The sequence below is a fragment of the Kogia breviceps genome, chromosome 9 (genome assembly GCF_026419965.1).
Source record: "Kogia breviceps isolate mKogBre1 chromosome 9, mKogBre1 haplotype 1, whole genome shotgun sequence".
NCBI classification, from domain to species: Eukaryota; Metazoa; Chordata; class Mammalia; order Artiodactyla; family Physeteridae; genus Kogia; species Kogia breviceps.
In genome coordinates, this window is record NC_081318.1 from 44325601 (window position 1) to 44339861 (window position 14261).

The 14261-nt window shown below is 46.9% G+C and overlaps 1 protein-coding gene across 1 annotated transcript in view; it reads right to left on the bottom strand.

The window, feature by feature from the left end:
• Positions 1-492: 492 nt before the first annotated feature.
• Positions 493-14261, bottom strand: part of FKBP9 (FKBP prolyl isomerase 9) — a 53313-nt gene continuing 39544 nt past the window's right edge. The window contains exons 7-10 of the mRNA XM_059074648.2: positions 11804-11990; positions 6647-6792; positions 4863-5026; positions 493-1958 (exon numbers count right to left, since the gene is read on the bottom strand). Of these exons, the coding sequence (XP_058930631.1) occupies positions 1782-1958; positions 4863-5026; positions 6647-6792; positions 11804-11990 (674 nt within the window). The 3' untranslated portion in view covers positions 493-1781. The remainder of the gene's footprint in view (positions 1959-4862; positions 5027-6646; positions 6793-11803; positions 11991-14261) is intronic.

Sequence of the window (14261 nt, forward strand, 5' to 3'; positions counted from 1 at the left end):
AGCCCCTGAGCTCCTTGCCCTCTGGCTTCGGGTTGGCTTCAGCTAATGGAAGCCAGTGGCAGGACAGAGAGGTTGGGTGTTTCCTCCCTCAGCACTCTGCTCCACTGCCAGCCACAGCTCTGGGAGTGGCTGCATCCCTCCACCGGCTCCTACCAGGCAGCCCCACCCAGGCTGCCCTGGACCCTTCAGGCCCAGGGGTGGAACAGCTTCCTACTGTCGTTGGCCAACAGCGGTCATGGGAACCTCGACATCCTTACTGGGCCCCCTGAGCCCTGCCCACGCTTCTGTAAAGAGTGCTTTCATTGGCTTCTCTTCAGAAGTCCCCCATGAGGGTATGTTTCCAGCCAGGACTCTGACTGATACATCCCCTATATACCGTATGGCAATCTTCCACTTCAGTCCTGCTGAGTTTTTACCAAGGGGATTCTGATGGCATGGTGTATTCTCATGGGAAAAATGAGACTTCAAATAAAACACCACAAAACCTGATGATATAATTCAATATTTTATTTATGAAAAAGTCATCTTCCAACATTTATTCCATTGAATGAGTGCACAGCATTTTCAGGAACTATCTATCTCAGGGCTACATCAGTACAAAATAGTTTAAATTAGTAAAACAAAGCTGTTTCAAAAGGAAAATCATTGGTTACTGCAGGGTGAGTGCCACCACCACTTGGGAACAGAGGACATGAGGCAGCAAGGTGGTTACTGCATAACATGGGGACAGGCCAGCAGGTACAATGTCCTATGCAGAGAGAGGCTCCCAGGCCTTAGGGTACCTCCTTCTCTAGGACACGAATGAGAGGCAGAAATATGTCACTTTGTCTATGCTCACCTGTTGGGATGACATTTCCATCTTGGCCACAGTGAGATACCCTGGAGCTAGGCTTAGCCACCAGCCCTACGTGTATCTATATCTGATCAAAGAAGTCAGGGTGAGAAGAGAGGGTGCTATGGGATAGAGTGATGGGAATAAGCAAGAGTGAAGAAGATAATCTTATGTGACAAATGCGGAATCAGATTCTCTACTCATGGTCCAAGATGCCTTTTGTTTGGTCCACTGATTTTCTTTTTAACCTCCAAGTTACCTAGCCAATAGGAGGACCACAGTGAGGTGGGGTATGATTAACTAGAAGAGTGCGCGCACGTGTGTGTGTGTGTGTGTGTGTGTGTGTGTGTGAGAGAGAGAGAGAGAGAGAGAGAGAGAGAGAGAGAGAGAGAGAGAGAGAGAGAGAGAGAGAGAGAGTATGTGAGTAGAGGCACGGTGGAGGTTGGGCATTACCAGGGCCCATACGGGCCACTGGGAGACTTTCCTGGGGCTGTCTGGGAATCCTGCTGGGGCATGCCCTCTGTCTCTTCTAGCCATCTGGAGAATAATTTTAAAACACCAGCAAGTTAAAAACTTTTAATCCTCTTTATGTAAATATCCTAGACATGTTTTCTTCTGTTCCCTCCAAGATGATTATAACTTCTGTATGACACTATTTTCCTTTAGTAACAAAACTACCCAGAAGGCTCTCAAAACAACTGCTGACAATGCAGCATTTTCAATATTCTATACAACCCATGCTAAGGCACCCGCACTGATTTTTTTAGTATCACCGGCATCAGCCTAAAATTCTCACCATGTGTATCAACCCACCCAGATGTATGTCCCAGGTACTATATGACCCACCTACTACTTGCTGACGATTCCCCTTCTGAGAGACCCTTGCACCCTCACTGCACATTCTGCCACAACAGGGGGCTTGGCATCACACAAGTGGCTCATGTCAGGTTTAGAGTTCGTCGTGTTTTGCCTCCTGGTCTTTGAGTTTAAATTCCTCAGCCGTGACCTTCCCATCTCCATTCCGGTCCTGGTTGGTAAACATATTCTTCACAATCATCTCAGCATCGAATCCAGGGGCAAGTTTCCCTTTGCCAGATGCCACCTGGGCATGAATGTACTCTGAGAACTAGAGAGAAAGGGGCAGGACAGACCATGAGATACAGCAGCTGAGAACACCAAGCTGGAGCCTGAACAGAGCAGCCCAAAGGCAATGGGGCTGGAATTTGAGTCTGAGCCAGCAGAACAGACAAAATCTTCTGAGCTACACGACCCGGGTTTTTTCCTCCAGATGCAGGTTAAAAAAAAACCTGCCAAAATGACTCCAGGAGCCCTTAGGTCCCAGGCAGCCACTACAGAGCAGCCACTGGAACTATCCCTTTTCCCCAAATCAACACTTAGTTTTCCACCAAAGGCCAATCCCCTAACCACCCTCACCTCTAAGAATTCATGCATTCATTCATACAATAAAAACTTATTGTCTACTGTAGGCTAAGCACCATCCTAGACCCTGGAGATATATCAATAAACAAGCAAAACATCCTGCCCTTGCAATTCTAGCATATGCTAGTGGACAAGATACACGATTAAAAAGGAACATTTAAAAAGTAAGTAAACTACATGTTAACTTAGAAAGTAAAATGCTCCAGAAAAATGAAAAAGTAGAGCCAAGTAAGGAAGATCCAGAGTGCAGTTAGGGGAATGGGTTGATCAATTTGGTGGTCAGGGTAAAACCCTAATGCTAAAGAGAGTCTTGTGCAAAGCCTTGAAGGAAGTGAGGGAACAAGCCCAACAGTTATCTAGGGGAAGTGTCTTCAGAGCTGAGAACAGCTGGTAAAAAGGCCCGGGGTGGACACATGCCCGGTGTGTTTACAGGACAGCAAAGGGAGACTCGTTGGAGAGGAGGTTACAGCGAGCAGGTGGTGGAGGGCCTTTGTGGGCCACTGCAAAGACTTTGGAAATAGGGGGATGTATGGTCAGGCCACTCAAGATGGCTGTTCTCTTGTCTCTGTACATCCCCTGTTTGACTAGTCCCTGCTTCACCTACACCCTACTCACAAGAACGTGCTTGCCCCCTGCCCCAGCTAGTGGTGTTTCTACTCCTTAGGCCAGAATGGCTCCACCTGCTAGTTTAGTAAAGGGAAACCTCTGCCCTCGTGATGGTCGTTAACCTGGGGCTGTGAGGGACATGCCCCAGCTGCTGGTTTCCCTGGTAACTGATAAGCCAACCTGATGTCAATTCCCCTATAAATGGTGGCCTCCTTCTCCCCCAGGTAGTGAAGATTCCTGTTATGTCCTGCCTCTTGTCTGCCGTACACAGTGGCGGGGCGTTGGGGGGTAGCTCCAGGACCTTTTGCTGCAGACTTGTATGATACCCCTGTCCCATAAGTTGTTGATGTCTCTGTCGCTGTCTCTAGGCTCTTTCTTCAGTCTGAAGGCTGGGCAACTAGCTCTCAGGCCTGCGGGATACAGCCCAACAGGACGCTCCTGCAGGGTTCTGAGATGAAGCAGGCCATGCTCTGACTTATGTTTTAGAAGGATCACTCTGGCTGCTGTGAGGGGCAAGGGTGAGAGCAAGAAGAACTTCGTAGAGGTCCAAGCAGGAGGTGGTGGGCACTGAACTGAGATGCTGTGGAGCAGAGGTGATGAGAAGTGGTCCGGTTCTGGATGTATTTTCAAGATACAGCTAGAATAATTTCCTGATGGATTTATTCTAGCCTGTGAGAGGAGGAGAGGAGTCAGATGACTGAGTGCTCTCATCTGAGCAACTGGAAGGAAAGCGATGCCATCGAATGAGATGGGGAAGGCTTTGGGTGAAGCAAGTTCGGGGGTGTGGATATTGGAGGTTCAGTAAATGAAGATATCAAGTGGGCAGTTGGATACCTGAGTGTGAAGTGGAGAGAAGATGGGCCCAGAGCTGCCCATCTGGAAGTCACAGGACAAGGATGGTAAAGCCGTGGGACTGGAGGAGACCACCAAGGGAGTGACGTAAAGGGGGAGAAGATCTCAAGTTCAGGACTTAGCCTGGGGCCCTCCACCCTGAAGAGCCCAGGAAGAAGACTCCTGAGAAGGAGCTACCTCTGAGGTAGAAGGAACACAGAGAAACTGTGCTGTGGAAGCCAGGGAAGGAAGACATCTCAAATTGGAGACAGCTGTGCTGAATGAAGTAAGAGTAAGGTTCAGCGCCTTAGAGAGACCAGGTTCAGTGGCATGGAGGGATAAAAACCCAACAGGAGTGGGTGTGAAATGGATTAGAAGGAAAGCAATTGGAGGCAGGGAGGACAGACAACTCTTTTGAGGTTTTTGCTGTAAAGGGAGCAAAGACATAAAAGAAATGGAAAGATGTATTAAGAGAAGGGAAAACAGCAGCGTGTTCTCAGGCCAATGTGAACGATCCAGTAGCTGGGGCAATGTTGATGACAGAAGAGAGACAGGAGAGAAGGCTGGAGCCATGTCCTTGAATAAGCAGACGTGGAACAGGCGGACAGCTGGAATTCCCTGAGGCTGTGACAAGACAGAGGACTCTATTGCCCAGTTCCACAAAGGGGTGTCTCGTGCAGGAGAAACAACACAGGATCTAGATGCTCCAGACGGGGATGGGTACAAACCACTGGATGGCTGTGCAACCTTGGGGAAGTCATTTACCTTCTCTGTGCACAGCTGCTTCTTCTGAAAAATAGGGATGATTACAAGGCTGTTGTGAAGGCCAAGCAAGATAATATATGTGAAAAACACTTAGCACAGGGCAGGCTGCAGTGAGCACCCAGGAATGAAGAGCTGAATCCAGAGCTGTGAGACCTGGAGCCAAGCCCTGAAGCTCTCAGGGCCTCGGTTTCTTCAAAGAGGAACTGTGAGCTCAACTTAGAGGCTGTGTGCGTGCGAGTGCTTGGTACATGAGCATGCAGGTTACCAGCATCACAAGCAAGCACAGCTGTCCTCACTCTGAGAGGCTTCACATTCAGGATGGGTACCTCGGCCCAGTGAGGCTCCCTGAGCTCCTTGGGGCCCACTTCCGTTCAAAAAGGTCAGTTACCTCTTCCAGGAGGACGTCTCCATTACCATCCTTGTCAATTTCTTCAAAGAGGTTGGCTGACACCTCGCCGTTCCATATGAACATGTACCCCTCCGGCAGGCCGGCCACGAGCTCCAGCAGCTCGATGTCAAACACCAACACAGCACTGCCGGGCACTTCTCCATCTGCCGCAGCGACGGGAGGAGGGGGCGTTAGCGACAAGGCAGAGGGCACGCCCCTCTCATCCTCCCCCCGGCCACCCCGGTCTAGCTGCCTCATAGATGGAGGCATCTCTTGCGAAAGCAAGAAAGTTCAGCATCATTCAGCGAGTGGTTTTCCCAAACTGTGGGTAGTGAGTCTCAAAATCAGTTTAGAGAATGGTGACCAACATTTTTTAAAATTAAGTGATAGAATAAAATCAGAGTACATTGCACATAGGTATTGTTTTATGAAACTTAGTTTTAATTTTATATATAAAATTAAATGGATATGTATATTAGGTAAAATTGCATGCTTACGTGTATTGTGAGATAAAATGTAATTCTTACTGTGTGTCTTGGTGAAAAAAGTTTAAAAGCCACTAGCAGAGACTACAGTGGTAGAACTTTTGAATAAATCTAACCGCTTAACTTTAAGAATAATACAGTATGCCTTAAAATCATGATCCAGGATATGATTTGTAAATACAAATTCTAGAACAGTATATATAGTATGGGCCCAAAAGAACTTATAAGTATGTGACTATAAATAAATGTGCATTATTTTAAATTATATATTATAACTATAATCTATATCATAGGAGCATGGTCGTACAGGATATACAACATATTTTTTAAAGTGTTTCTTCTCCAATTGGGGGGATTAGCAGAGAGTATCTTTTACAATCACTTAAAAATTTTGAAAAAAGAAAATCCAAAGTGCCTATCACTTCTATAAGTTAGCACTTCCCATCTCCTCCATCTCCAGACAGCAGGGGCATAAAAACTGAAAAAGAAGGGGTTCCCATCCACCCCCATGAGGGCGGCTCATTTTGGCCAAAATCATGAAGTAAACCGTAACAGCTGTGAGGGCTACGTAACGCCAGTATTTCCAGAACTTGAAACCAATCTCTTCCACAAGGAAATCTCCTTGAATAGCTTATAGGTTCAGCATTCCAGTGTCCTGGGAAACAGTTCCCCCAAGGAAGCACCTAGCTCACCTAAGAGAAATCACCTGGCAAGACCTTTCAGGGACATTTCCCACATGTGGGTTTGAAGAGCCAAGGTTTATTTCACAGAAACCCCTGCTTAATCCCATTAACGTGGCACTAACACCGAATTCATCGGGTCTTGAAACAAAAATGCTAAATACTTAAATAAAAGTCCCCGGGCTTCCCTGGTGGTGCAGTGGTTAAGAATCTGCCTGCCAATGCAGGGGACACAGGTTTGAGCCCTTGTCCGGGAAGATCCCACATGCCACAGAGCAACTAAGCCCATGCACCACAACTACTGAGCCTGCACTCAAGAGCCCGTGAGCCACAACTGCTGAAGCCCATGAGCCTAGAGCCCGTGCTCTGCAACAAGAGAAGCCATGGCAATGAGAAGCCCGCGCACCGCAACGAGGAAGAGTAGCCCCCACTCGCTGGAACTAGAGAAAGCGCACACATAGCAACAAAGACCCAACACAGCCAAAAATAAATTAGAAAAAAAAAAGTCCCACAGAGTCTTTGGGCTTTAAATGGAAGAAGCATATTGTGGTTCTAAATAAGCACAAAATACAGATGGTGAATGTGCCCCAAACACCTTTTAACATTGCTGCATACTCACCCACACCAGCCTCCCCATAGCCCAGGTGGGGTGGAATGATCACAGTCCGCTTCTCTCCAACGCACATCTCTCTGAGACCCATATCCATTCCCAACACGACCTGTCCAGATCCCAGAACAATATTATATGTTTTACCTAAGTTCCACCTAAAAATGAAACAGAAGAGTCCCCGGTTAGGCCATGAACCCACTGGTACTTAAGAGTGTCCTCCTGAGAAGAACATATCACTTCTGTGATCTTTCTGCCAAAGATACAGAACCTCTATGGAATCATAAGGAAACATCAGACAAGCCCACATTGAAGGACATTCTGCAAAACAACCAGCCTGTAATCTTCAAAAGTGTCAAGGTGAAAATCAAAGGAAGACTAAGGGAGTTCGAGAGTTCGAGAGTTTTGGACATGCCGGAATGGATCCTTTTCAGTTTGTTGTAAAGGAAAAACTAACACACTATTGTAAAACAATTATACTCCAATAAAGATGTTAAAAAAAAAAATAAATAAATAAATAAAAGGCCTTACTGGAACATTTGGCAAAGCTTAAGTGGGGTCTGAGGATTAAAAGTAATGTATCGGGCTTCCCTGGTGGCACAGTGGTTGAGAATCCGCCTGCCGATGCAGGAGACACGGGTTCGTGCCCCGGTCCGGGAGGATCCCACATGCCGCGGAGCAACTAAGCCCGTGAGCCATGGCCGCTGGGCCTGCGCGTCCGGAGCCTGTGCTCTGCAACGGGAGAGGCCACAACAGTGAGAGGCCCGCATACCGCAAAAAAAAAATAATAATAAATAAATAAATAAAAGTAATGTATCAACATTAACTTCTTGATTTTAATTGAATTATGTAGGAGAATGTCCATGTTTGTTGGAAATACACACTAAAGTTTTCAGAGGTGAAGAGACATCATAGTGGCAACCTTCTCACCAATGGTTCGGGGTGGGGGGGAAGTTCTTTGTATTGGTCTTGCAATTTTTCTCTAAGTTTTAGTCAGCGTTGTAGCTAGTCAGAAATTTTCATGAAAATTTTAAATATATATAATGTAGTTAAGACCCTGGGATTTGGATTCAGCAAGACCTGAGTTTGAATCCTGGTCAAATTTAATTTGACCCTAGGAAATATAATCTCTCAGTTTTCCTCATCTATAAAATGGAGATAATAACAGCTATTGCACAGGTTCCAAATAGTAAATAATATGCTTGGCACGGCAGAAAGCAAGCATGAAGAGCTCAATAAACCGATGGCCTTGAGAGTGTGAAGTGCTTGTGCCTGTAATAATAGCCTATGACTCCAGAAAAATAACTGTGAACTTGGGCCATGGTGTTAATTATCCTTGATGGCCAAGGTCCCAGGGGAATTTAAACAAATAAAAGTTGGCTCAATCACCTCATTCACTACTGAAAATAAATCTATTTCAAAATTGATGGCATTCCTATCACATCCTAAAGGCAAATAGTGGGAATGTTCTTCAGTGGCAAGGAAGAAAAGCCTCCTGGATATCTTGGCGCCCCCTTGATGTCCATCACCAAGTGGTGACAACAGGGAAGGGAATGCCCCTGGTCACCTCCCCTTCTCAGGCTTCCCAGCCTCCCCTGGCTGCAGGGCCGCAGCCTCCTTCCCTCCTCAAGCTGGTTCCCAGGGCCAGGCTGGTTCTCTGGAGCTAGCAAATTAAAACCGCGTTTGCATTTGTCCTACCTGGGAGGAAGCAGAAACAAAGCCAATTCTGGCACAGGATGCCTTGGCCCCAGGCCCGCGGGAGGGCAGGCGGGTCGTCTGTCCTGCCCCCTACACAATCCCTCCTTTGTCAGCAGCACAGAGGCGCCCTCACACTGCCTCTCTCCAGGGACCGTGGGGAACTTCCCGTGGGACTACTGGGTTTCAAAGTCTTACAGAATATTTGAGAACTCATTTAGTTATCAAATAACAAATGTTTACTCTTCTCTGAGGCCAGTTTCAACATACATTTTTAAAAAATCCTCCAAGGGCTTCCCTGGTGACACAGTGGTTAAGAATCCGCCTGCCAACGCAGGGGTCACGGGTTCAAGCCCTGGTCCGGGAAGATCCCACATGCCTCAGAGCAACTAAGCCCATGCGCCACAACTACTGAGCCCGCACGCCTAGAGCCCGTGCGTGCTCCACAAGAGAACCCCGCAATGAGAAGCCCACGCACCGCAATGAAGAGTAGCCCCCATTCACCACAACTAGAAGAAGCCCGCGTGCAGCAACGAAGACCCAACACAGACAAAAATAAATAAATAAATCTTTTTAAAAAAAATCCAAGCAAGCAATTTGTTTTCATGTGTCATCTCTGAAAACCCTGCTAATTCTTTTTCCTCAAGTCATCATTTTATTTTTATTTTTTATTTTGCAGTTTTTCTCCCAGACATTCTCCTCATTCCTTCTGTGCATTCCCGGCCTCCCAATCATTGCAAGCTTCCTGCTTCCTGCCTGCAAGCTGCCCCCTCTGGCTCTCCACCCACATTCCCCTCTATCCTCTCCATCATGGATTCTCCTAGCGCTGATGAACGAGCAACCACAGCAGCACCTGCCTCGTTGTTTACAGAGCCCATGTGGGCTTGGGGTGGGACCAGATCCCCTCTTCCAGAAGGAGCTCCTCTCCCACACCCCGATAAGCAGTCTCCTGCCACACTTCCCATTATCCCATTATTCTGAAGCTTCCACCCAGCGGAGACCAGCAGGGACGCCAAGACACTGCTCTTCTGTGTCGATTTACACGTGACACAAATGACTCAAGTGGTTCAGAATGGAGTCTCTGAGAAGAGGAAGGAGCATCACGTGGCTCCCGGATGCTCTGTAACAATATTGTGCATCCGCCAAACACATTAGAAGCAGGAAGACTGATTCTCCCCACCCCATGTGAGAAGCGTATCCTGAACCCACCAGAGAAGAAATTCCTTTGTTCATTTCCCACCCCCACTTCCCTTTCCAAGGCCATAGGAGCACCAGACAAGAATATGAACGTTTGCAAGAGCAATGACAGCTAGCCATCAGCCTTACAGACTGTTCTAACCTAGTTTTCCCATGCATAAGCTCACTTGATCCCAAAACAACTATAAGCCATGCTTCTTCCTCACTGTCTAATCATCAGTGCAAAGAGGTTTGTTGTAAGCCAGATCCCTGTAAATCTGGGCCCCAGAACCTAGAACATATTTCCTTGATTCTATAATGCATATTTTTTTCACATTTTAATATCTCTTGATTGGGGATACATCTTACAATTGACATCATCTCATTATTTTTTGGCAGTGTTCTTACTTTCTTGAGACACACATAAAATGATGCTCCTAACAACCAGCACATTTTAGATCTGATGAAATATGTTAACTGCCTGAGGATACCGGATCTCATAGCACCAGAGAGAATGCTCTGAGGAGTATGTCCCTCAGGCTCTCCACGCTGACTCTCCCCGGACATACTCTGTCACCTGAAGCTAGAAGGCAGAGGTAACACGTGAGAGGGAGAGAAGACCCTCCCCATCTAGAATAAATGCAGTAGCACATATTTATACGAAGCCCTTCTTCCTCCTCAAGACTAAACTTGGGAATCTAAGTCAGGCTCAATACAAAAATGGGTGTACTTATATGGAGACATAAAGAAAGACTGAGGGCTTTGCTGCATGGCACCGTGGTTAAGAATCCGCCTGCCAGTGCAGGGGACACGGGTTCGAGCCCTGGTCGGGGGAGATCCCACATGCCGTGGAGCAACTAAGCCCATGCACCACAGCTACTGAGCCTGTGCTCTAGAGCCCGCGAGCCACAACTACTGAGCCCGTGTACCACAACTACTGAAGCCCACATGCCTAGAGCCTGTCCTCCACAAGAGAAGCCACCACAATGAGAAGCTCATGCACCACAACAAAGAGTAGTCTCCGCTCGCCGCAACTAGAGAAAGCCCATGCGCAACAACGAAGATTCAATGTAGCCAAAAATCAATAAATAAAATAAACAGGGACTTCCCTGTTAGCATAGTGGTTAAGAATCTGCCTGCCAATGCAGGGGACACGGGTTTGAGCCCTGGTCTGGGAAGATCCCACATGCCACAGAGCAAATAAGCCTGTGAGCCACAACTACTGAAGCCCGCATGCCACAATTGCTGAGCCTGCACTCTAGAGCCCGTGAGCCACAACTACTGAGCCTGTGTGCCACAACTACTGAAGCCCATGCGCCTAGAGCCTGTGCTCCGCAACGAGAAGCCACCGCAATAAGCCAGCACACCGCAACAAAGAGTAGCCTCCACTCACCACAACTAGAGAAAGCCCATGAACAGCAACAAAGACCCAATGCAGCCTAAACTAAATAAAATTTTTAAAAAAGAAAGGCCAAAGATGTTTCTTTCCCAAAGAAGAGAATAGTGTATTAACTTATAGATACCTCTGAAGATTCAGATACATAAGAAGCTCCTTTTACCATATGATACTAGTATACACTGTTGATTCCTAGTAATATATTTTCAGATTCATCTCAATTACTTAACATTTATAAAATACTCCCTTTGTGCTATGCTCTGGGCTAGGTGTAAGGAATAGTATGAATAAACATGTTGGGTGTCTAAGGTTTTCAGACCAGCAACAGTGATAGAAACAAAAATAACTAAAAGGCAGGTAATACATAAAACATTATGAGACCATGAGACTACAGAAATGGGAGCAGTTGATTCTTCCTAGGAATTAAGCAAAGATTTTGAGAAAAGGGAATACATTTAAGCCAAGGCAGAAGCTGGCTAGAAGGAAGGGTGTAAGCAGTGCACATCCTGCACCACTGCACATGGCACCCCTGGGAGGCGGAAGACGGCCCTCAGCAGAAGATGAGGCTGGCGAGGCAGAACAGAGCTGACAAGAGAGCCTGATGTGTCAGACTCTGGAGTTTAGATTTTATCTGTGGGTTAATTTTTAAAGATAGCAGGATAAGCAGTATAACGGTCTTTCTGCTTTTCAGAAAGACAGTTTCATGGGTGCAGGATGAAACCATTCATAGGGAACTCTTGGAACAGTGCACCGGAGTAGCGATGTACACTTGAGATACTCAGCACAAAGGGCATGAAGATAAAAGCTCTCAACCAGTATCTGATGAAAAGAAAAGGAGGATTGTTGGAACACTGACTGTCATCTGCCAGGCTCACACCCCACCAATCCCTGGCTGCCCTTACGTGGAATCCAGCAGGGTCCCATCCAGAAGCGAGGCGTTGTAGTGATACTTGAGGTAATCCCCCTTCTTACTCAGCACTGAACAGTCGGGGGGCTTATAGTGGGAGGTGATGCTGATGGAGTCTGAAGGGTTGTGAAAGTCAATCACATGGACGTCAAACACCAGCACAGCTGAGCCGGGGATGTTCCCTAAAGGACAGACAAAGGCAATTAGAGGGAACCCTCCAAGCAGCAGCACACATGCCTCCCCAGTATCACCAGGTATTCCTCACAAACCTCCAGTGAGGAACACGGGGACCCAGCTGTGAAATCCTAGGGAATGCTGGAAGAGTGAAGCTGGAAGGACCATTAGAAGTAGCCTAGGGCTTCCCTGGTGGCGCAGTGGTTGAGAGTCCGCCTGACGATGCAGGGCACACGGGTTTGTGCCCCGGTCCGGGAGGATTCAACATGCCGCGGAGAGGCTGGGCCCGTGAGCCATGGCCGCTGGGCCTGCGCGTCCGGAGCCTGCGCTCCGCGACGGGAGAGGCCGCGGCAGTGAGAGGCCCGCATACCGAAAAAAAAAAAAAAAAAAAAGTAGCCTAACCCAATTTTATAGTTGGGGAAACTGAGGCACAGATTTGTCCAGGGTCCACAGTCAGGAGCACACTTTGGACTAAAATTCAAGACACGGTACTACTGCCCCATGGAATGGTTCAACCTGAAAGATTTATGGCTAAGTTCATCACAGAGAGAAAACTAAAGCTCAACCAAATTAAGGCTTGCCCCGCTCCTGCTAGAAGTAAGAGGTGAGATGAGAAAATCAGCTGTAGAATGAAAATCACTTTAGTGCCCTACCACTGCTCAAGAGAAACAAAACCAACAGAAACTTCACAGGGGAAATCACCTAGCCAAACTTGGCCCATACATGCCCCTTAAGATATACTACACCTAACAATTCACAAAGTGCTTTACAACACATCCTGTTTGTTCTACACAAAATTATTACTCTTTTCCATTTTTGAAAACATTATCTCACATCTGAATAATGTTTTACAGTTTACAAAGCATTTTTCACATACACTCTCTCATTAAATCCCTGCAGGAACCTTGTTGGGTAAATATTACCATAAATGCAGGAGTAGCAGGTCATCCATTCATTTAATGACAGCTTCTCAGGGGGGTATCAGTTGTTAACCACACCCCCAGATCATTTCAGAGAAGTTTACATGTAAAAAATTTGTAAATAGTGTTACTTACAATCAAGGAGGTATAATATTTTCATTAGCATTTTATAGACAAGAAAACCAACTCAGATATAACTTGTTCAAGAAAACAACACAGCTATAGACAGAATTCAGTAGCGCTATGTGAACATCAACAGCCCCTCCCCACCCCCCATCCTCCAGATCACACCACCCCCACCCCACCATGTGCTTTTCTGTTTCTCGGCTGCTGTCTCTCTAACACACACTTAATGGGTAGGTGCCTGTTAGGTACCAGGCACTCTTATAAGTGCTTTAGATGTATTAGTTTATTTAATTCTCATTATAATCCTATATTCCCAAACTATAGATGAGGAAACTGAGGCACAGATTTTGATGGCTGCCCAAAGTTACCGAGGTAGTAATTAGAGAAGCTTGGGCTTTTACAGCAGCACACAGGTGCCTCATACTCACTAGTGATGGGGAGTTGCTGAAGTGAGCGGTTAACAGGGTCCGGGATCTTTCCCGGAGGAACCAGGTATTGCAAACTGCCATAGGAGGGTGCCTGGAACCAGGGCCAAGGGCAGCTCTTTGTGGGAAACAGCACACAGTAACGGGGGGGAGTGGCTATGGAGCCAGACAAGTGGTTTCTCAATCTTGGTTGCTCATTAAAACCAACTGGGAATGAACCTTGGAAACATTATGCTCAGTGAAAGAAACCAGACACAAAAAGACAAATATTGTATGCTTTCACTTATATGAGGCACCTGGAATAGGCAAATTCATGGAGACAGAAGAATGGTGGTTACCAAGGGCTGGAGGGAGAGAAGGTAATGGGGAGTTTGTGTTGGGGATGATGGTATAGACAGCGGTGATAGTTACACAACATTGTGAATATATTCAACAGCACTGAACTGTAAACTTAAAAAGTGTTAAAATGGTAACTATGTGCATTTTACCAAAATAAAAAATAATATAATTCACCACATTCACAGAATAAAAGAAAAAAATCATGATCATCTGAAAAACACATCACCTGGGCCCCACTCTGAGATTCAGATGTAGCTCACCTAATGCAGTGATCTCGGCCTTGGGCACCATCAGGATGTCCTGGAGAACTTGGTGAAAACACAAAGGGGGCTTCCCTGGTGGCGCAGTGGTTGAGAGTCCGCCTGCTGATGCAGGGGACACGGGTTCGTGCCCCGGTCCGGGAGGATCCCACGTGCCGCAGAGCGGCTGGGCCCGTGAGCCATGGCCGCTGAGCCTGCGCGTCTGGAGC